Source organism: Euwallacea similis, chromosome 14, assembly GCF_039881205.1.
Source record: "Euwallacea similis isolate ESF13 chromosome 14, ESF131.1, whole genome shotgun sequence".
NCBI lineage: Eukaryota > Metazoa > Arthropoda > Insecta > Coleoptera > Curculionidae > Euwallacea > Euwallacea similis.
In genome coordinates this window covers 4,335,028-4,357,261 of record NC_089622.1, presented here as the reverse complement: position 1 = coordinate 4,357,261, position 22,234 = coordinate 4,335,028, and the positions used below count along the sequence as shown (strand labels likewise).

General features: G+C 33.5%; 2 protein-coding genes across 6 annotated transcripts in view; one reads left to right on the top strand and one right to left on the bottom strand.

Moving 5' to 3' along the window:
• The first annotated feature begins 12,614 nt into the window (after window positions 1-12,614).
• LOC136413619 (juvenile hormone esterase-like) lies at window positions 12,615-15,914 on the top strand. Its single transcript, XM_066397300.1, has 11 exons — window positions 12,615-12,789; window positions 12,949-13,080; window positions 13,133-13,273; window positions 13,326-13,656; window positions 13,714-13,910; window positions 13,952-14,135; window positions 14,194-14,360; window positions 14,520-14,649; window positions 14,704-14,821; window positions 14,970-15,162; window positions 15,288-15,914. The coding sequence occupies exons 1-10, from the start codon at window positions 12,724-12,726 to the stop codon at window positions 15,160-15,162; spliced, it is 1,659 nt and encodes a 552-aa protein (XP_066253397.1). The 5' UTR covers window positions 12,615-12,723; the 3' UTR covers window positions 15,288-15,914.
• Window positions 15,212-22,234, bottom strand: part of EcR (Ecdysone receptor) — a 145,394-nt gene continuing 138,371 nt past the window's right edge. For all 5 annotated transcript variants that reach the window (XM_066397277.1, XM_066397279.1, XM_066397278.1 and 2 more), the window contains one exon: window positions 15,212-22,151. In XM_066397277.1, the coding sequence (XP_066253374.1) occupies window positions 21,901-22,151 (251 nt within the window). In that variant the 3' untranslated portion in view covers window positions 15,212-21,900. The remainder of the gene's footprint in view (window positions 22,152-22,234) is intronic.

Below are 22,234 nucleotides of genomic sequence, written 5' to 3'. Positions count from 1 at the left end.
CTCGGAGATGTTTAATAAAAACGACTCTTACAACTTCTTAAATCTTGATGCGCCATTCAGCCTTTTTAACGATAACCAAAGTGCGATAAAATTATCTGAGAGTCAAACCTTTCATAAACGCACTAAACACATTCACGTGAAATATCATTTTATCCGAGATAAAATAAAAAACGATAGCATTCGACTTTTATATCAGCCGACAACAGAAATGGTCGCAGATAAGCTGACAAAGTCTCTGGGTCCAAAGAAACATAAGTTTATTTGTGAAAAGGTAAACATTAAATAAATAGCTCAACTCGCAGATCTATGATCGTTTTAAGAAGGCTGTTAGATTTAAGTTTTTTAACTTAAGTTAATTTTTTTTTCACCTACGATGTTGAGGGAGAATGTTGAATTATCAACATCTTTGGTGGTACACAAAAGCAATAACGCATTCCCGATATCATTATGATGACTCAGTTTATATTATCGGAAACGCCGCCAGAGCCAAGCTTTGAAAAAAATGCTGTAGTAGTCTTTTAGAGTTTATAGACTTAGGACCATTTTGTTTAGTCTCTCTTTTATTTGTTTAACTTGTGTTCCTCTTTTCTATATCGAAATTATAACTACCTTTAAATATCTGTGTGGCGTTATTCCTGAAACCTTGACTTATCTAACATTTTTCTGGGGAAATTAATTAAAAAAAAAATTTCATGTCCCTAAATTTAAATGTAAAATATTTATCAGCTACATACATACTGTTTAACATCGGCCCAAATGAACTCAATCGGGTTTTCACAATTGTATGGAAGGAGGCGAAAGATTATTTTGTTTTGTTATTTAACTATTTCATCCACTACATATTTATCGTAATACTTTTTATGTTGTTTAACAAGAGACAGGAGTTGTATTTTGAACATATCGCCATCGAATTCAGTCTTTTTTGATTGTAGCCATTTCAAAATATCAATTTTTTTAGAGGTAGTGGCAGGCATTTTTTCCAACTTTCTAAAATGATAAGGTGCATCATTAAGCACAATACCACAATTATCTGCCAATTTCGGTGAAGTGTTTAAAAACCAATGTCCAAAGGTTTTCCTGATATTTCTTTATGATAATCATCGGATTTTTTTTAAATTCAAATGCCCATAATGCATCTGGTACAAATCATTCGTCGCTTCCGATGTAGTATATAATTAGACATTTACCCTTTCCTAAGAAAAAAATAATTATCCTCTTTATCATGATTTATAATCATAAAATATTAAAATCTCTAAGGTGTAAAAAGTTCGAGAATGTACCTCATAGATTTTTTTTATCCAGTAGGAAGTTCTTCTAAAAATACTTGCTTGGCTAATGAGACTGCCGTATCAACCCATACTTTAAATTTGGTGTGGTCTACATTGATTCATGTCTTCTCTAGGTAGCAAATTCTTCGGTCTTTACTTCGGTATAATTTTATTTTTTTAAGTAATCTCTTTGCCACAAAGTAATAATAGGCAAAGTCTAATAATAGTCTGTTTCTTCCCCGAGTTTGAAATTTAAAATAAAGTTTTTTTAAGAGTTTATAAAATGTAGTTAACTTAAACGTCGGCAAATCTGGATCATCATTAACAACTTTTAGTACTTTATCCATTGTTAGAAGTTCGTTTTGACAAATGAATTGGTGAATTTTGCATCTTATTGCGTTTTTATTAAAATCGTCCACAGTATCAGAAATTTGTTTGCAGTGTAGCTTTCTTTTTGGTTCTGAAAATGTACGGTTTGGTTTATATTTCCTTATAATATTAAAAACTGTTTTAGCACAAATCCCTGTTTTAGTTGTTTGGTCCAAATTTGGCGCGTGTACGTGATTGGGTCGACTCACCCCTTTCCATACGATAACCGTTGATCGATTATGAAGGACCACCCTGAGTTCGCAGTCTCAGAGACACTGTTTTCGCGTATAAAAGAAACTAAACCTTCTTAACTTAACAAAGGTTTATTGGTAACATTAACAACTATACAATATCGAGAAATGCGTTATTTAAAGAATGTTGACGAGAATCTAGTGCGTACGAGTCCGTGATGAAGTAGCGAGAAAAAAGAGATTCTTCAGTTTCGCACCCTCCTTAAGTACTGATACGGAGGTGTAACACCCATAGACGTACTCCCGATAAAGCCCCATTAGCGGCTTCTAGGCTACCTTGTCGCGTCAAAGCGTAGCACTTAGAGGCAGGGTCGCTGGGCTTTTATTAGAGCCCAGCCATTGTATTCGTTTGGCGGTACCTTTGATTTAGATTCGCAATGTTGATCCGACAAAGAATAGTGCTGGAAATCCCAATCATAAAGTAACTTCCCTCAGCCGAAGATGGGTGTTAAGCGCTGGGAATTCCAACAGTATTACCCAATGGCTGGGGTTGTCCATGGGCGTAACATCAGTTTCTTAAACTCACTTTAAACATTTAAACTAATAAATAACATAACTATAATCCATGATATAGTAATACGTCGCAAGTCCTAACATTAGTAGTAACTCTCTCTTCGACTTCATGTACTATCATACCTGGGTTTATAAGTATTGAGAATAATTTCCTGGGTCCATTACGCTTTAGGTACTTTTTCATCTATAGGAAAAAAAACAATATTATTTTTGACATCTTAGGGACATTGTCTAACGAAATAAATGTGGATATTTTTCATTTTTTTTTCATTTCTTCAATACTTAACTGTCTTACGGGACCGTGGAGTGGAAAGGAGTGCTGGGTAAACAAAACGCGTACTTTTAATATTTGTTTCATTTAAAATGTTTTTTAATTGAGAGTTTATGACCTCTTTTTTAAACACTCTCAGATCTTCTTGAGGCTTACTTTGCTTCACTCTTGGAGGCTTACTACAACCTAATAAAGCAAAAAATAAACCATACCAAATCTTAGCTAACCTTACCTAAGTAATATAAATAGACTTTCCTTAACTAATCTTATATTCATAAGTAACATAACTTGATTTATTGTAATTAATCATACCTTAATTTATCTTACATTATCTAATCTAACTTACGAGACATAACGAATTATTTTTTTTAACATATTTTTCTGTTATATGTTCAATAATATTTCTAAAAGTACTGGCACTGTCACTTCCATAAATTTGGAACCACATGTAATAATCAATATGTTGAGCAAGAAAGGGCGACTACATAACATGTTTTTTTCTTAAGAAGGACTTGAGCCGCGACCAGTATCATGCAATAAAATTAGTGTTAACTCCGGTGTTTGGGTCTACAAAATGAATCGAATGATTCAATATTACCTTACCTTACCTTATATTATCTTGCCCCACCTAGCACTATTTTTCATTTCACGGTCCCGTACGACAGTTAGGTATTAAAAAAATGAAGAAAAAATTTAAACAAATGAAAAAATGAATAATACCTACATTTATTTCGTTAAATAATGTCCCCAAGATGTCAAAAATATAATTGTTTTTTTCCTAAACATGAAAAAGTACCTAAAGTGTCATGTAACCCATTTCTTTTGCTCGGACATTCAAATTACCCTTTTTGGACCGTTTTTTGAGAGGAGAAAAATCATATTTTGAAACATCATGAGCCGTATTAGTGAAGTACATAATTTTATAAATTTTATAAAAATATTATAAATTGATCGACCAAAATTCACTATAAATCTTAACTTAACGCACTGATCAAGAAATTATAATAAGTTGTCAAAAATTTAAGGAAACAAAAACATCAAATTTTACCCTGTCCAGCTTCCAATAGATCAGTGATTTTTTTATAGCCTATTAATTTATAGCAGCAAGCAAAAATAAGCTGGTCCTCTAATTGTCATATGAGTTTGTTTATTTTGACTAGGCGTAAATAAAATTCAAATACGTTTTAGTTCATTCTGTCCAAAATTCCAGAAGTGTTGACATTCAATGATATTTTTTTGTTGGTTTGGGATACCGGTAATTCCAATAAAATTTTTTGGATTTGTGACATTCTAGGAATAATCGTCAGAGTCCACGACAACATCAGTATGCCAGTAATGACAATCATGGAAAATCAAAGAAATTATGGACCAACCAGAAAACAGAATTATCGCCAAGAAAATCAGAATAATTTTGGAGGACGTAAGTAAAATAAAGAAATTAAATTTTATTGAAAGCAAAAATACATAATATCATAACATGTACTATGCGGTAACATGTAATTGATGAATCTGTATATCTTTCACAAGTATAACATCTGTATCATTTACTTTTGAGTGTCGCTTTTACATTATACAGAATGTTTATATCGTCATGTTACAAACTTTGAAATTTCACTTCTGTCAATACACTATGAATAAAATCTAAACAACAAACTGTTTGCAAACGTCTCATTTTTATAATACATAATATCAAAATTAAAAGTTTATTTTCATTAATTTAATAAAAAGAAACATTTTTTATTTAGTTTTAAGCAAGTCGCAACCTTGTAATTTGATTTGACAAGGACATTGACATTGACTTTTACAAGGAATACTTTTTTACAAATAATAAATAATTTTAAAATATGTTATTTTCTCAAAAAATCTAAAAGCGCAAGGCAGAATAAAGTGATCGTTTAAACATATACAGGGTGAGTCGGGAGGATCGTGCCAAACTTCAGGAGCGTATTGTACATGAAAAATAAATGTAAAAAAACTCAAATGTTGTTATCCGATTTTCGTTTGTTTACAAGTTAAAGCGTAAATAAAATTTTTTAACTAGGATTCTATTTACCATAAACGTACCTTTGGTATTAGTGATATTGATACTGCTTGATGTTTATTTTCGAGTTCAATTAAAGTGTTACAAGATGCCAAACATTTATTCAAATTTAGAATATGCAAATATGGTGTTTGTTTATGGTTTTTGTAATGGGAATGCTAGAGCTGCTGCTGAAGAATATCGTCAACGGTTTCCACATCAAAGACATCCTTCTAAAAACGTATTTATCCGAGTTTTCAACAATTTGTGCGAGACCGGAAAGCTTCCCAGTGCCAACATATCATCTGAACGATCTACTGAACAAAGCTTGGAAGAAGTAGAAAATATCTTGGATCTAGTAGAAGAAGATGCAACGACCAGCTCACGAAGAGTTGCTACTCAATTGGGCATTCCACAAAAAAGAGTAATAAACACATTTCACGAGCAAGGCTTGTATCCATATCACGTACAGAGAGTACAGCACTTACAACCCGGAGATTATGCTAAACGTAGGGAATTTTGTGAATGGATCAATAATAATCATGGTGTTGTATCAAGCATTCTTTTTTCGGATGGAGCAACATTCACCCGTGACGGCATTAATAATACACGTAATTGTAATGTATGGTCAGAAGAAAATCCTCACGCAACAGTCGAAAGTAATTTTCAACATAAGTCTTCAGTAAACGTGTGGTGTGGTATGATTAAAAGTTATTTAATTGGCCCTTTTATTTTGGAGAATCTCCTTACGGGAGAACGCTACTTGAATTTCCTTCAAAATGAATTGCAGAGACTTTTTGAGGATGTTCCTTTAAACATTCGAATCCAAATATACTATCAGCAGGATGGAGCTCCCGCACATTCTGCTCGACAGGTTAAGCAACATTTAGACGAAACGTTTCCTGGACGTTGGATTGGTCGTGGTGGCCCTATTAGTTGGCCTCCAAGGTCTCCAGACCTCACACCACTAGACTATTGTTTGTGGGATTGGTTTAAAACTGAAGTGTACAGAGTAAAAGTGGACACTCAAGATGCACTAATTCAACGCATTAGAAATGCTGCAGCTGCTATTAAAGAAAGACATGAAACAATCAGGAGCGCAACGAATGCTCTTCATAGACGAAGCCGAAAATGTTTAGAAGTTAATGACAATATTTTTGAACATTTACTATGATATCCAAACGTTAATTTATGGAATTTCTTATGAAATTTATAAATTTTTTTAATTTTATGTTTTAATTTTATTTACACTATAATTTGTAAACAAACGAAAATCGGATAACAACATTTGAGTTTTTTTACATTTATTTTTCATGTACAACGCGCTCCTGAAGTTTGGCACGATTCTCCCGACTCACCCTGTATAAAGCATGGAATACCTTTTACAATTACAAATTCTAAGAATTGAATTCCTCGACCTGTATAGACTCCGAGCGCCAAATTTTGGTTAAAAATATCTGTTTTTAGCAAATTACTTTTTGCGAACATTTTATATATTTTTGCCATTTGGACTGTTCACCCTGTACACCTTTAATTTCTTTCCAGGGAAAAATAACCGGGGTAGCGTATTTTTTCCATACAGAAAGAAAAATAAGAAACCCAATAAGATTTCCGATACCTCCGTTGTATCCACCAATAAGTAATTACAGCGTAGTCGCGATTTAGTGAACTTTTTCTGGCAAAGCAATTTTCCAATTTCGGGGGTGTTTACTTTTTCGAGGTTTAAGATTAAGGGAACATATTCGAATAAATATGTACTCTACAGGGTGGTGAAAATTTCGATGCTCATCATTATCTTGGAAACCGCAAAAGATTATTAAAAAAAAATCATAAGCAAGAAATTGGAGAAAATTAAACAAACTTGGGGCCTAGTCAATATTCGGAAACAGTGTTGGTAATTTCTTATTATTTTCCGAGATATTGGGAAAATATGAAAAATGTCAAAATTTCATTTTCAAAATAAATAAAAAATTAAAGATAAAAAAAAAATGTTTCTTACAAAAGTTTTACAGTTTTTTGGGCTCTTGATGTGTGACTTTTTAAATGTTATAGTTGGCCTAGTTTTCGAGATAATGACCCCAACTTTATTTTTTTAAATGCGAATTTGGATAAATTTTGGCATATTTTGAAAGTACTCATTAAAGGCTTTTCAACGATATATCACATCATAACATTTTCTATCATTTTGGTTTAAAAGAGACCATCATCAGAGTTTTGTTTATAAATGTGAACAGAATTTTATTACAAATGTGAACATTAGCGGGTAAATGACAAATTTAAAGCCTTAAAATAATAATACATTTCTTAATTTAACATGTGTTCAAAGTGTCCACCGTTTTCCCTAATACAAAGATTTGTTTATAAATTAATTTCATCCACTGTTTTTTGTATAGTGAGCTTTGGAATGGTTTCGAACGCATTTCTAATTTTTTGACGCAAATGATTTATATTTTCGGTTGTAGTTGTATAGATAACATTTTTCACATAGCCCTACTAAAAATAATCCAACGGTGTCAAGCAGAGCGACCTTGGTAGGCAACGAACAAGACTCGAGTGCCCAGCTACGAATTTGGGAAACGTCTATTTAAATACTTTCGTATAATGCGAGTATTATGCGGGGGAGCACCATCTTGATGATACCATTCAAGATTTAAAAGCTTTTGCTATAAATATTTGCTAAATATGAAAACAACATTAACAACAATGTTTTTATGGACCATACGCGAAAAATGACGTTGTTTTAAGTTGTTTAAACTTTTTCTTCAGTTTAATTTCTACTATTTTTTGTTTCAAATCATACCACCCGAGAGAGTTGCTATACATATTCCACTATATCATCGCCGTTTTCGTCAACCCATTGGATAATGTCACTAATAGATCGCAAAGCAATTATAAAATTTGGGTGTTCACTTTACGGGATAGTTCACTCGGAACGGAGTTCACTAAGTCACGACTCTACTGTACTTCAAAAGGGACCATCATAATACTAAAGGATGTAGTTGTTATCCGTAGTACAGTTTATCTTATAATAATATGAAGACTACAAAAATATATGTGAGCATTCCTCGCTTATGTTAAGATTATCAAGTAATACCATGTGAGAATGACATGGGGGTTAGCCGTAAATTACTTCTAAGATAAGCGTGAGAAAACGATAGAGGGTTGTTTATGAATTCCTTAACATAGGCGAGAGAAAAATTGATGATGGGTCAGGGAATCATGGGAAAAAGCCTGGAATGTGGCTTATCAATGCTCTTAAAAAGAGAGGGATGCGTTCGGGGGTGGATATGACATGTGTATCGGGGGGCATTCCGGCCTTGGTTCTTGACAAGTAAAGAAGTATCTCAAAATTTGCTTTTGTTTTTATTTTTTTCCTTCCATAACGATACCGAAATCTTACATGTACATGTGAGCTTTCATAAAGAAAGTGATACGGGGTTGGTTATTAATTCATTTAAGGCAAGAGCAGTAAACCTGTTATCTTACAAGGATGGTGCTATGTCTTATCCTTGGACATATGTGGTATGTCAGACACCTATGAGTGCCCCATTGGAGATTGACTAAACTTGCACTAGTTAAAGTAGATCGTTGCCTTAAAAGATAAAGAGGGTCTGTTTATCATATGGGGGTGTGAAGAGAATGACTAAGGGATGTAAGCATGGGAAGAATGTGGAAGGTTTAGCGTTTATTATTTGAAGATAAACAGATACGCGGGGATGACTCCGACACCTTGTATGGGAGGGCACTCTATTCCCAATCTTTGTCGAATAAAGAAGTCTTTCGTTTTGTGTTTTTATTTTCCTAAGAAGGAAATATTTTTCTTACGTACATGTAAGATTTCGGTATCGTTATGGAAGGAAAAAAATAAAAACAAAAACAAGTTTTGAGGTACTTCTTTACTTGTCAAGAATCAAAACCCGAATCCCCGATACACATGCCTTATCCACCCCCGAGCGCACCCCTCTCTTTTTAAGAGCATTGATAAGCCACATTCCAGGCTTTTTCCCACGATTCCCTGACCCATCATCAACTTTTCTCTCGCCTATGTTAAGGAATTCATAAACAACCCTCTATCGCTTTCTCACGCTTATCTTAGAAGTAATTTACGGCTAACCCCCATGTCATTCTCACATGGTATTTCTTGATAGTCTTAACATAAGCGAGGAATGCTCACATACATATTTATTCATACAGCTGGATCGAAAGAAATCAAAACATTTAAATAGTCTTCAGTTCTTATCATTTTATTTAAATCTTCATATTTTTATTTGACTATACCATTTTTTTTGTTATTTATTTTGATTAAATGAAATTGGACCCGCTCGTATCTATTAAGAGTATAGGTGTTGTTGATATTAAAGGTGTTTCATAGTTATGGATATATTTTCAAATTTTGTGCAATTTTATTTCTTTTAAATTGTCGAAACTTATACAAATGTAGAAATGACAGATATGTTATTAGTTTACGGATTTTGTCAAGGAAATGATCGCGAAAATGTTAGGGTGTACAATGAAAGATTCCCAAATCGATGCATACCAAACCACCAAACATTTAATGCCATCGAGAGGCGACTTCTCTAAATCGGTAGCTTTATTTCTATAACTGCTAATTATGGACGGGAACGTAAGATAAGAGTTCCTGAAATTGAAGAAGAAATTTTAGACCGAGTCACTGAAAATCCAAAATTAAGCACCAGATATTTAGATTTAGAAATAGGGGTATAGAAAGATGTTGTTAATAGAACTTTAAATGAACAATTGCTTTATACATACCACATCCAAAAAATACAAGACCTTTTACCTTCAGACCTTAATCTGAGACTGATTTTTTGCAGATTTATCCATGAGTAGAGAGAACACAACATGAATTTTGTTACTAATATTTTATTTACGGATGAAGCTTGTTTTACGAGAAGTGGAATTACTAACTTACATAATGAATATGTTTATGCTGATGAGAATCCGCATGCTATGAAAGCGGTACATTATCAACATGAATTTAAGATTAATGTGTGGGCAGGAATAATTAATAATTTTATTATCAGTCCTGTCATTTTACCGCTCCGATTAAATGGTCAAAGTTATTTGGAACATATTCAAAATACAATGCCAGAATTATTGGAAGATCTACCTTTACAACTTCGGCAAGATATGTGGGTTATGCAAGACTGTGCTCCACCATATTTTACTAAAAATGTTCGCAACTATTTACATCAGCAGTAGCACATAGATGGATCGGTAAAAGAAATGATACTCCGGTACTTTGGCCACCGTACTCACGGGATTTGACTCCGATGGATTATTTTTTATGGGGATCTTTCAAAACTATAGCATATTCCACGGCCATTAACAGTGAAGATGATCTGTGGAGACGAATTCAAAATGCAGTAAAGATTTTAAAGATCGACGAGAAGTTGATGAATAGAGTACATTTTAGCTTTTTACGTCGGATTAATCTTTGTATGCAAGTCAACGGAGGTCATTTCGAACACTTACTAAAATTGTAATTTTTTACGCAATTAAATTTATGTTTTCAAATAATTTGTAACGTATTTTTAAGTTTTGATTTATTTCGATCTAGCTGTATGAATAAATATATATATTAAAATTAATGTTCAAAACATGCGGTGAACTTTAAGCTTCAAATATCTCAAGAAGGGAGGCCCGTAGAGACTTTTATTAAGAGACCTTTTTTTTCTGAAACATATAGGAAAATACAAATTTAGTAATAAGTAAATTTTATACCGGGTGATAAAAAAGTTATACCCTTTTAAAGAGAATTCATTTAGCGTTGACAACGCCTTTTACGATGTGTATCGAAAATATAAATGGATTGTGATTTCTCTCTCCTAAAAACCCCCCTATGCGACATTTTCTGCAGATAGTAGCATTACCAACGAAGTAATTCATTTTTTTCCTTTTTTTTTAATTTTCATTTTGTCGTCCTGTATTTCGAAAACCATCCAATTTTGAACTAAGGTAAATTGAATTAAATCATCATGTTTTCATCTCAGAAATCTGTGGTAGGATTTAGTACAGACCTTTTAGAGACACCCTGTATAATAGTTGTGAATATGTTGAATATGTTAATAGTTTATACTATAAGTATAGTGGAAGAGTAAAAAACTTAAATTTGGAGATGTTTGGCAAATAGTTCTCTTTAACTTGGTTTTATTTATACTATCAGAGCCTGCTCTCCATTATTATTGTGTAACATACAAAAATAAAAATAACTATGTATGTAATTTGAAGGAAGAAAAATGGGCGTCTTAAGTTCATCTATAATAATTTTGTTAATTAATTGCCCATTATGTTATTCATGCTAGCGTAAGTGCTAGCTAATTATAATTTACAACTTTACTCTTGATGATTGTTAGGGTATGAAAATAATCTTCAGAGTGGCAATTAGTAGAGAGATGTCGGAATTCTCCATGTGGAGGTCCACTAAATACTTATCTGACCCTGAATTATAGATAAGATAAATCGTGGGTGACTTAGGTGGAAATATTTTGCAATGTAAAACTCTGATTGCTCGAAGTTGCTGACATTTTTATGTTCATAAAAAAAAATTATATATGTTAACTGTAGGGTAATCTGGATTTTAATGGACCACAATAAATATTCTTGCACTAAACACCACGATTTTTAATCTTTTAAATTCTGAAGAAAAATATAAGAATCCTAGAAATTTGCGTTTTTAAAGATTTATTATTACACCATTTGGCTCTAAACTATATCTACACCACCACCCCTTTCCTTTCAAATTTTTCAACTAATTATTATTTTTTAAAAATTTGAAAACAACATTAAAATGGGTTTACCAAATTTATACCTGCTTTTCTCAAAAACTAATCGATAGATTTTGAACCGCAATACACGATTGAATGTAGTTTTGAAAGACTTTTAATTTGATGTGTTACTTGACTCATGTTTCAATTTTAAAAAATTGGCCGTTTTATGGTACTGGTGATGCAAGCAACATTTAAAAAAATAAACAAACGTCAAAATATAGCATTTTTAGTTGTGTTTAATTCTGTTTTTGAATTAAAAAATAATAACAATTTATGAAAAAGTTAACAGGGAGAGACAATTTAGAGCCGCACGGTAAACTGTTACAAAAATGTGTTTGTATTTGTGTATTATATTCTAAGCAGGGAAGTCACGAGAGGCGCCAAGATAGAATTTCTTTAATAACATTAGTGTGAAATATGCCAGTGAAAGCCTCTTGAAAATCTTTTTTGCCGTGTTAAGGTGATTTGGTAATTGTAAACCTCTGTAGATACAGGGTTTGAGGATTGATTCAACTGTCTTAGAAATTTTTATCACTCATAAACTATCATCAGGGTTACAATTATTAATGTTGTAGAATATTACGACTAGGCCTTGTAAATTGAGCAAAAAACATGAAGGGAGCAAAAGAACCAAATTGCACTAGACCATATCGCACAAAATTCTTTAGGTAAAAGGTTTTGTTATAGGTCGTAATGTATCCCAATATTGCTACTAAGTAGACACTTTGCTTGTATTTTAGACTTTTAGTGAGAAATTGTCGTAAATCTTGCAGTATACATGTATGTGTTGAATTAAGTTAAGTTTTTCTAAGCTGTATGTCTCCAATTTTATTAAGTAATGTTAGTCTTCTGTAAGGGGTTTATTGATTATTGGATTGAAATAAATTCTACAAATTAAAAAAAAATAACCCGCAATTTTGAAGGCCACAAATGCTATATATTTCGTCAAGTTTTAAAGCTTCTTAACTTTGTTTAAGAACGAAACAAATCTTTCGATAACCGTCCTACACGTGCTTTTCGAGATTGTGTAAAAATCCCTTTCACTTAACCACGTACTCGGTAGTAATTATCAAAGGAAATATTATAAGTTTTTCTGTCTATAAAAAAGCATGATAATGCAAGAAATAACTTATTCTAACCATTGTATGCTAGTTTCATGTCTAATCATATAAACTTTCAATGTCAAATAAGGGGTCGAATTTAGCCAGGGCAATACTTTTATTAGAGTGTTTGGACTAAGATGAATACTGCAACAGTTCTGGTTTTTGGTGTGTTGAGTTTACAATGCGTGATTTATTGTCAACTGGTAAGTTGTATATTTTTAAATATTTATGTATTGTAAGTAATTTTGTAAATCTAAAATTTATGTTATTAAAAACATGTTTATTCAACTGCTAAATATCTTTTTTTCCTTTGAATTTCTCTTCACTCATTTTCATCAAATGCTTCTTGAAATATTTTCTAGAGTCCCATTGTTAAAACTCAAGATGGAAATGTACAAGGTACAGTTCACAGATCAGTAGGAAGTGATAAGCCTTATTATACTTACAGAGGAATACCATTTGCCAAACCTCCTGTAGGAAGACTCCGTTTTCGGGTAAATTGTATGTTTTTCTTCTTTCAATTAACAAATTGATTTCCTGTTTCAGGCACCACTTAAAAGTGATCCTTGGAAAGACACTTTAAACGCAACCCAAGAACCCGAACCATGCGTTCAAACTTCAGGTGTTTTAGGATTAACTATCACTGGGTCTGAAGATTGTTTGTATTTGAATGTTTACACTCCAGATGTAAGAGTCACTTCGATTTCATGTTTAATTGTTAAACAAAACCAATTTTAAGGTAAAAGGCAATTTTCCAGTGATGGTCTGGATATTCGGTGGAGGTTTTACATTTGGTGATGCCAAATACAGCTCTTATGCCCCAGACTTTTTATTAGACAAAGACATAGTGTTTGTTTCATTAAACTATAGATTAGGTGTATTAGGATTTTTAAGCACTGGCGATCTTATTAGCCCAGGGAATTGGGGTATTAAAGACCAAATTTTGGCTCTACAGTGGGTTAAGAAAAATATTAGGTTATTTGGAGGAGATCCTAAAAAAATCACCATTCTTGGACAAAGTGCTGGATCATCTTCTGTGTCATACATCTTACAGACTAAGAAGAGCCAAGGCAAAGAATTTAGGTTATATTCCTTTGATATGTGCAAATAATGCAAATTTGTTGTAGGATTGTACAGTTCTGCTATAATGCAAAGTGGGTCAAGTCTCTGCTTATGGTCATTGACTAGATCTGCAAGAGAACTAGCTTTTGGTTTAGGAGTTCGATTGGGAATCCTTACAGCTGACAGTAAAGTGTTGCTAAATGAGTTGAGAAAAGTTGACTACCAGAGACTAAAGCGTGCCGAAAATGATGTCTACTATGTAGTAAGTTTTACAATTGAAAGTGAAAACTAATCTGAATAAAGGCAATTGCAGTGGACAATATCTTTAACGGATTACCCATAGGGCCTGTTATCGAGCCTGAACACGATGATGCAATCTTTACAAAGAAGAGTCATGAGCTTTTACGTACAGGGAATTTCAATACGGTACCTACTATCATAGGTTTAAATTCCAATGAGGCCAAGTCATTTTTAGGACTATTTATAGGTAAACATATCCCTTCTTTTCACGGTTTAACATAAAAACTGTATATCTCATGTTTTAGATGTGTTAAAACCTTTATTTACTAGATACGACGTGAACATTGCCAGATTGGCCCCTTATGATTTAACTAGAAATACTACTAAGAGAGTGTTTGCAGGAAATGCAGTCAAACAGTATATTTTTGGGGATAAACCTATTGTTACGTATCCATCAGCCAAAATTATTCAGGTATATCTAAATATGACGATTCTTGATATTTATTTACTTATTTATTTTTGGAGTATTAAATTATCGTTTGGGAAAAGGTATATCTTGAAATAGATATAACGCATGTGTGTTGATCCTACGACAGTATTAATAACTTTGTACATTCAATATGTATTGCAGTTTATCAGTTATGAGCAATTTAACAGACCGATCAGAGAAACTGTTAACTTGATGTCAAAGTATAACGATGTTTATTACTATGAGTTTGACTATAGAGGTTCGTTAGGAGAGTTTGAAAATAGTTTTACTGGTAACTTGCTTCCATCCTAGTATTCTTTGAAAACAGAGTTTGTCTTATTGTTAGGAGTTGGCCACTATGAGGAAATCTTTTATTTATTTGCAAATAAAGCGAATGCAAACAATAACGATAAGTTAGCTAGAAATCGACTGCTAGAACTATGGACAAATTTTATGAAATTTGGGTAAGTTCTAGAAAAGTAAATAATGAAATAGATATCATTCGTCGTTTACATATAGTGCGTTCAATATTGAACTCAACTTTAATATTTAGTAAGAAGGGTAGGTTATTTTATTATTATTTTTGACTGCTACTCTGACATTTACTCATAGAAGACCAACTCCACAACCAGTTGAAGGTGTTATATGGGAACCTAACTCTCCGGGGAATCGCAGCAATGACCAGGTTGTTTATTTAAACATAGGCTCGTCCCTGGCAATGAGGAGCAATCCAAACCAAAAAGATTGGGAGTTTTATCGAGATCTTTATGCGAAATATGGAGATCCCCCGTTTTCTACTTATTGAGTAAGCATCTACATCATTGAGGTTTATGGGAAAAATAAAAATACCAAAATCTATTACTTTACGGTTTACTGCACAAAATATATCATCGAACAAGTTCATTGCTTACAATTCTCGTTTTTTTCCAGGTCATTATGTCGCAGGTCAACTGTATTTGGGACGTTGCTCGTCTCCGCAGTCACATGTATAACGTAACATATAGGCATCCTGTACACGTAAAATCAACTATAATAATATGTATAAAACAGTTCTGTAGTGACTGCCGGAAACGTACCATCCAAACTTCAAAGATCATTAAAAAACCAACAACAATACAAAAACTGTATCCACGTTTCACTGACGCTTATAATACTGCCAATCAGCATTCTTTGTGTAAAAGTTAACACAACTAATTATCTCAATATACAGTCCTAACATAGTTATATATAAAAAAATTAGTTAAATTTGTACATATTGCACGTTTCCAATAATTAAGCTATGCTCTTTTATCTATAATAATTGTTGTTGTAGGAATGATTTCTTTTGTGGAAGCAGACAAGCTTCAGAACGACATTTCTGTCGAGAGCTTCTGCTGCTTGAGCAAAAGAAAAACTGAAGAAACGCAGAAAAGTAAATTATTGGTAATTTTCAAAAAATTATTTACATATCGTACATATTATAAATAAGATTTATGAGGAAAACATTGTGTATAAGTTGGTTTTAATAACAATGTTAAAATTAGTACATCGTAAATAAATAATGAGTGTTGAAAGATGCCTGCTAAGAGTTTCTCATCCCGATTAGCAAAAAAAAGATAACTTGCCCAGCTATCGTATCAAGCCGAACAAATGGTAATTTTAGAATGTTTTTGCAACGCTAGATTGGGCTTCAAATACTAAGTATTAAACAAAGTAAAAGTGGAAATTATTAAATATACACAGTTACAGTCGTTTGTTCTTAATATTAAGATAATAAAAATCTACGCAGTCTTCGGTTTTAGTAGGTAATATTAAGAGTAAAACATTTAGACGACATGAACATACGGTTTTAAAACGATGGCAGTCCAAAAATTCTGGCAGTGTTTTATGTATATTATGGGAGTGTATATAGTGTGTTCCATTATTATTTTTGTGGGCCAAAAAAGGGAAGAATTATTATCTTCTTCTTGTTAGTATAGGAGGAAAACATGCAAAGAGTTAAATGCATTAAATCGGCACGGCAGGTTTTTGTACAATGAGAGGTGGCGTATTTAATTTCACGTAAAGACAAGTATACCGAGTAAATCCCCGGGTGGCCTGAGTTAATTCTGAGCTGCGTGTGCTCCTTAGAGGAGTTCGTGCAGTGCATCAACTTTGCATAAACCACATATTTCCTTACACATGGAATTAAATGCATCGGCATGATCCGAATCGGCTTTTTCTCAATGAGAAACCACAATGTTAATCATTGAAGTTTTTTATTTTTAGGAATTGGTGAAATTTTAATGTTCCGTATTTTCTAAACGAATTGACCAAATATTAAAAACAAAACGTCAGTGTATATAGTTAGAAATCTTTTTGAATGAAAAAATCTCTCGACTCCCATTCTTATTTAAACAATTTTTTGGTGTGTCTCTCAGCTATAATTCTTCGGCCAACCGTTCTCCCTCCGAACAAAATAGTTTTTGTCGACAATGTCTAGGCATACCATAAAATTTAAAGTAAAAAAATCTTATGTTATTTCCTATATTTCAGGCCAACACTATAAAAACATGAAAAAACCAATAGGAGCAACGAATAATACATACAGCATATTGTAATGATTTAACGCACATGTCTCCCTTCTTGTGACCCACTTACCTTATATTGAAGTTGGGAATATAATGTTGAACACTATTTTTATTAGACATGTGGTGTAAAATGTGCCGATGTATATCGTACTTAATTATGTAACACTGACATAGGTATCTTACTCCTATCTTAATAAGGCCAGCATTCATAGCCGTTGACCCATGGGTCATCACAACCTATGAAATTTGGCCTAAAACTACTGAAACTAAGTAATTTACTGTAAAGACTGCGTAGATTTTGATTTTGGAAAATCCCGCAAAACTGATTATAGTGAAATATTTCGAGGGAATATAGAGAGCGTACAATCTAAACGCGTAGATTTACGTTATGTCAAGCCAAACATCTATAGTGATACAGTCTTTTGAAATCTCTCTTTAAGTATTTTAAGTTCAGACTGAATACAATCAAGTTAATTTTGAAAATTTTTTTAATATGAAGTTGGAAATAAAGTCATAACGCTGACAAAGTTCAGTCTCTATACGCATTAAGTAACTTCATATTTAAGTATGTTGTTTTGCGGGATTTCGTTACAAGCATTAAGAGTGACACATCGTTTTAACAATGGGGTGATGATGTAGAGACAGAGCCAAATTTGGCAGTGAGAAAACTGGCGGAGTCAACCGATTGCCGAGAATGCAACAAATTTGTTTTCCTGAAATATTTTGTACCATCATTGTTTTGTACGTTTTCTCAGAGGTCTCACCTATTCTAGAAGGGTTTTATAGAAGTAAATCGCAGATTTTTTCTATTAAACCCTACATTCTATAATAAAAAATCTCATAATTTGCAAGATATACTTTTCAAATTTCAACAACATCTACATCTTCAGAAGACTATTTTTTCAATATTCGCGATCTCCGATCGGGAAAAATATACTATACTCTCTGTATATTTGCGGACATTATTTAAACAACATTTACCTGAAGAGCAAAGGTGGGGGGTTGACTCCTGAGTTGAACAAATATGTGTTATTTTTCTCATATTAAGGCAATAGATGGCGTGTGTACTCTCACTGTAAATGCGCCATAGTCATAGAATATAGACGTCTTTGCAATTGAGGGTATGTTATGTATTGCGTTAAGGTGTACTTCTAACCCCGAAAGTGGCTACAGACATGGAAGAGACATTTATAGTATTGCTTTTATTGGCAGTATTAAGGTTTAAACAAATGGACTGCTATATTAATTGTCGAATAACTGCTGGTGGTAAGCCATCTGAATCTACATGATATCACACTGGAAGTACACGTTAACTCAACACTCAAAACAAAAGTAACATCTGTCTCATATGATTCTTTTCTGTATGAAAAATATGTATTATTTACATCGATGAAAAATATGAATGTATAATATGCATCTAACATCTGTATAAACTAGCAGCGGAAATACTTATGCGGAAAAACTATACAGTATAAAAAATGAGTAGACTGTCAACTACACATTCAAAGAGATTAAACATCGATAGTTTTAAAGGCAGGATAGTCCGTTTATGGTTAAATATTATGTACGTACGTAATGACTATGCCCAAATCTCATGGCACGCGTCGGGGAGAATAGCACTGTCTTTGTCATTCTGGAATCACTTCACATTCACTGTCTATTTTAAATAGTTTCGGACGGCTGCTTAGAACGTGTGTCGTATTAGAAGTAATTCTGCCATTTGGTTTTATGATAATTTTGTGTTTCCCTCTCTATCCGTTTTAGAATCAACTCAAAATCGGTGCATACACAAATAAAACAACTCAAAGCGTTTTCGCAAATACGTTTCATGGAAATGCATTTCAATGCGCAATGAAAAATACAAAATAATGTGCTGTTTAGGTACATATTTGCTCACAAGAATACATTACGTGGTCTTGTTTTCAAAGAGTCTAGACAAGTAGGAGAAAGTCTTTAATTTTTATTTGAACACTAAATCCCTATTTCATACTTTATAACCATCCAAAACCACTTGGAGAGCGATCGTACCAAAGCAATTCATGCAATACCGCCTATGCTATCTTATAGGCAAGACCCTATAGGCAGGCAGTCATATAAAAAATTTCATTTTATTTGTCATTCGTTCAAGTCGGATATTTACCGTTGACTGCCACACATTGTGATTTTAATACTCAGTTCGACGCGAAAGTTATATACTGATAAGTGTATTGTGTATTTATTTTATATGTTAGTTATATGGACAATAATTTTCTCCAAATGATCCTTCTAATTTATTTGGTTCGATAGAATCCCACGAACTAAGACACTAATGTTGAGAGTAACTTTTCAGATGACGGTATTAAAGATCCAGGATTTTCTGACCTGCATATATAGAAAGCAAAATTATAATTTTAGAGTCGCATTGGATCCTTAACTATCAATATGCATAGCTTACAACAGTCAATCAAAAGTCAATCCAAACTTTCGCCCTCACAGTCTAAAGAACCGAGGATTGAAGAAGTAACATCTTCATCATTTCTTGTATTATCCGGCGACACCGATCTAAAACTTGTAGACTTGTCGATCATTCTATGGAAAGATGAGTACATTTTGGTTCAACTTATGTAGACATCCTGATGCCTGCTGATTAAAGATAATTTAAACAGTTTGAAAACTTCCTTTTGAGCGTAATGCAAGAGAGGTGTATTCACTTTTAAAGCAATCATTACATTAGAAAATCTAGGAATTGTATATTAAAATCCATCTTTAAAAGTGAATGTGAAACAAAAAAGAAAAAATAGATAATTGTTTAGTCGCGCGGTGCTCTGCCAGCGTTGATGAGCTATCTGGATCGGCCAGTCCTAATATGACATCGGTTAAAACTTTACTTGTTTTTCAGACATTGAAATGCATTCAGTGGGAGAAAATTCGCCATATCAAATTTTAAAGGTAATCTCGAACTGAAGGACTACTATTTGCTCAAAACGAGGTCGTGAAGGGGAGAGCCTGGAAGTAAACATGTTTGGGGTCAAAGAATCGCAGCCGTAGTATGCCAAGAGTTTTATTCTTCACATTCTAGAGTAAAGAGTTCGTAAATTTAATTGTAACATACGTAAAAGTTTGCATTTTTTTACAGATATGACACATCTTTATAATTACCAATAAATAAGCGTATGGAGGATCTACCTCGATTGAAATAATGCATGAATTTTAACTGGCTGTGGCAATAGGGCAGTGAGGAAAATGTTGAGATCATAGGACCTTCGACATCAATAGCACCATATTAAAGTCCAAAAAAGTAAGTATTACCAGAGTAATGCTATCGACTAAAGCAATTTTCATTAAATGTCGAAAATAAAAATGTATTGAGTGTCGGATCCTGTTGGACAGAGAATTGTAAATGAATTTAGTTAGGACACAGTTAATTGAGCGTTTAAGATTAGAAATAAATAGTTTTCATTGAAAGATGGGTTGTCAGTGAACATTTCAGTAGCTTATCGAAGGAGGATAGTAGTCGTGATGCAGCAACGTGCCATTCGTCTCTCGGTAAGCCCTGCAGAAGCAGATGGAGTAATTTTGATGAATTGAAGAGGTGGAACTGTCCAAACTTTGGAGGGGCAAGACTGTGTGGAATGTTTCAGCTTAGTGACTAGAAATGAAAGCGGGAGGTTCTATGTAGCACTACCCGCGCGAGCCAATTTAATTGAGTTGGAGAATTCTCGTGAGGATGCATTGCTTTGATTTTACAATCTTGAGGGGAGTTGAAATCAAATACTCATCTACGAGAACAATATCAAGCATTTATTTTGGAGAATGACGAACTTGGTCATATAGAAAGGGTGGACGCGCAAGATCCCTGCATTGAGAATAACATGACATATTGTCTCCCACATCATGCTGTGTGTAACTATTCATTAATTACGGCGAAACTGGATGTTGTGTTTGACACTAGCACCAATTCCAGTCGCATATTACTGAACGGTACATTTAAAGTTGGTTCATCTGTGTAAACCGAGTTTTTTGATGTTCTGATAAGATTTCATCGACATAATGTGGCTTAGCCACATTACGTCAAAAATCTCTAATGAGCAAATTTCGATAGAAATGTATCGATAGGTGAAAGTACAATCTTAACTCAAATAGTGATATAGAACATTTTAATCGTTTCAACGACAATCCAGCGAGTTTTTTTATATGAAATCGAAAACATTTTTACGTCGATGATTACATCAACGGTGGAACATTAAGTTAAAATAGTTCCTGGGACAATAAATACATAAACAGCACATGATACTCGTTTTCCGTTTCCTTTTTCATTTCCATAAGAGCTTTGCTCATTGCCCAACCTAACAAAATTTATTTAAAAAGATTCGAATTTTCCAATAATTAACTAAATTGCACTCTTCTCATCCTCATCATCAAACGCCCGTTTCCCTATAGTTTCCTTGGTTGCACCTGCCCTCAGTCTGAATGGTAGTGGTTCATGAAGGCACCATTTTTTAGTATCAGTCCCAATCCCAGTCTTACCAATTTGTGTGTATGTAAGCATGACGCCAAAAGTATCTTTTATCAAAAAGTTCTAAGAGTTTTACAAGACTTATATAAAATCTACATTAGTTTAAACCTTAGTAAGAAAAATCGAGCTAAATTAATCGATCTAACGTTGCCGCCAGGGCCTTTTCTTTAAGCCTTGCCAGCTTGAGAGGACGTTACCGTTAAACTATGAGGTCACATTGCTTCAGTCATCGAAAAACACTTCAGAGGCTTAAAGTGTCGGCACTAGCGACCCCAAATAAAACTATATCATCAACATATTGCCTAGTTGCCGTCCAACTTCCTAGTAGTCAGTAGTTTTAAAAAAGAATAACTTTACATTATTTCACAGCCAACTGGTGGTGGTGCGCGCTGAGCCCTTCTGGTTCGCCACCCTTCAGATAAGCGAAGAAGATGGCGACGGCCAACAGCCAGCACACCACCCATGCGGGTTCACCCGTGACGTAATAGCCCTCTCTGCACTATGTCTTCACGTCGACGTCCCAAATTTCCGCCAGGAATGGAGGCAACTTTTTGTTCTTGAGTTTCAACGAGAAACACATTTCTGAGTTTTGGTTGCCCAATGTCCTGAGTTCGGTTAACACAGACACGAGTTTTGCGAATATGACGTGCGCCCGTGGCTTACGTCTATTGTCCACATACGCCTTTAAAGCTTCGAGGTATATTTCTTGGATTTTTTCTACTTTCCAACCCTCCATCAAAGACGGTCGTTCTGGAAGAAAAAATGATATCAACATAGTATAATTTTCTTGTAATACACAAAATTAATCGTTAAAGTCTGTTGACGATGTATTT

Coding starts and splice junctions, on each gene's coding strand:
- LOC136413619 (XM_066397300.1), top strand. CDS start 12,724: ATGAATACTGCAACAGTTCTGGTTTTTGGTGTGTTGAGTTTACAATGC. Junction 12,790..12,948: donor GCGTGATTTATTGTCAACTG/GTAAGTTGTATA, acceptor AATATTTTCTAG/AGTCCCATTGTTAAAACTCA. Junction 14,650..14,703: donor GTTTGAAAATAGTTTTACTG/GTAACTTGCTTC, acceptor TCTTATTGTTAG/GAGTTGGCCACTATGAGGAA.